The sequence below is a fragment of the Fulmarus glacialis genome, unplaced genomic scaffold (genome assembly GCF_000690835.1).
Source record: "Fulmarus glacialis isolate BGI_N327 unplaced genomic scaffold, ASM69083v1 scaffold18138, whole genome shotgun sequence".
NCBI classification, from domain to species: Eukaryota; Metazoa; Chordata; class Aves; order Procellariiformes; family Procellariidae; genus Fulmarus; species Fulmarus glacialis.
This window is the reverse complement of record NW_009229136.1, coordinates 1-1,604: the sequence shown is the minus strand read 5'-3', so window position 1 is coordinate 1,604 and position 1,604 is coordinate 1. Positions and strand designations below refer to the sequence as shown.

Sequence of the window (1,604 nt, the reverse complement as noted above, 5' to 3'; positions counted from 1 at the left end):
GCTCCAACGTGGTCGACATGCTCATCATGCGGGGAGCGCGCATCAACGTCATGAACCGCGGTGACGACACCCCGCTGCACCTGGCTGCCAGCCACGGCCACCGAGACATCGTGCAGAAGGTACCTGCCTCCCACGGCCGGCACCCTGCCCTTTCCCCGCTGCCTTCCAGGCACCCACCTCTGGCACAGCCCCGTGCAAACTGAGCCCTGTCCACCCGGGACTTGCTCCCCAGCCGTCTGCCGGCTTCCTTGCCGTGAGCTTACTGCGTCCCCACCTTGGTGCCTCTGAGCACCTCCACCCTCCCCACAAAAGCCCTGCATCCAGCCTCAGCCCCCTCCCAACAGCAGACCTTGCCAGCACCAAGGCAGCAAACGTGCTGCTGCTGGGGGGAAGGGGACCTGCTCTAGATTTACGGGGATTGTCCTCCTGCCGCCAGCTGATCCAGTTCAAAGCAGACATCAATGCTGTGAATGAGCATGGGAACACGCCTCTGCACTATGCCTGCTTCTGGGGACATGACCAGGTGGCGGAGGTGAGTGGAAGCACTTGCACGCAGGCAGGAGCCCCGGGCGAGGGAGGTGACTGAGGGGGACATGGGGAGGGAGAGGAGGGACAAGGCAGGAGGCTGGGTGTGTATGAAGAGGCTGAGAAGAGGACAGCAGACTGTGCAGATGTTTGCTTTCTCCTCCCTCAGGACCTGGTGGGCAATGGGGCTTTGGTCAGCATTGCCAACAAATATGGTGAGACGCCCATTGACAAAGCCAAGACACCACTACGAGAGGTCTTGAAAGGTAGGAGGTTCTCATCCTGACCCCACAACCTGCCTTTGGCTCCTGCCGCAGCCCCTGTGCTCAGCACCAGCGATCTCTCTGCTTGTGCTGCCAAACTCCTTGTCCCTCCAGAGCGTGCTGAGAAGCTGGGCCAGAGCCTCACCAAGATCCCCTACAAGGACACCTTCTGGAAGGGCACGACCCGCACGCGTCCCAGTAAGGACAGGGTCTTCCCTAATGGGGATGCCATTGCAGGGGAGAGCACAGCTCTCCTGCATGGTAGGGCAGGCTTCTGGGGAGGGGGCGGCAGTCTGCACTGCGAACGGCTCGTTCTGGAGATGGAAATCCCCTCATTGAAGGTGTCTCCTCACTGGTACTGCCTCTCTCTGCAGTCCCAGGTGGACGTCAGGAGGAAGGTCCACGCAGCCACAGGCTGCATCTCCTCTTTTTCTTCCAGGAAATGGGACTCTCAACAAACTTGCTGGAATAGACTTCAAACAGCTGAGCTTGAGCCAAAAACTTAATGAGAACCAGTCAGGAGAGGTACGTAGGCCTGTTGCCCCTCGGGACGGGGTAACCGCACCCATGCAGACCACTGCTCTCTCCCCAGCCCCTGGCTGGCTGCGGAGGGCAGAACTGGGGCACAACTGCTTGGTGGGTTTTCCACGTCCAGGCGTGGGGCCAGCCCACACAGAGAGAAGGCACCTGCCCAGGACTGAAAGGCCAGGGTTCGCTCTCACGCTTTGTCGCAGTCACTCCACGTTGCTGTGGACCTGTTGGTCCTGTGGGCTCCGTGGGCCCCACGGCCCCGCGCAAGGGGCTGGGAGGTGCTCA

General features: G+C 61.0%; 1 protein-coding gene across 1 annotated transcript; it reads left to right on the top strand.

Annotated features, from left to right (window-relative positions):
* Nucleotides 1-6: 6 nt before the first annotated feature.
* On the top strand, nucleotides 7-1,343 carry LOC104081132 (integrin-linked protein kinase-like; the record flags this gene model as incomplete). Its single annotated transcript, XM_009583752.1, has 5 exons — nucleotides 7-119; nucleotides 437-532; nucleotides 695-791; nucleotides 903-986; nucleotides 1,228-1,343. Coding segments are annotated over exons 1-5 (495 nt in total), but the record flags the coding sequence as incomplete, so codon positions are not given.
* Between the last annotated feature and the right edge of the window lie 261 nt (nucleotides 1,344-1,604).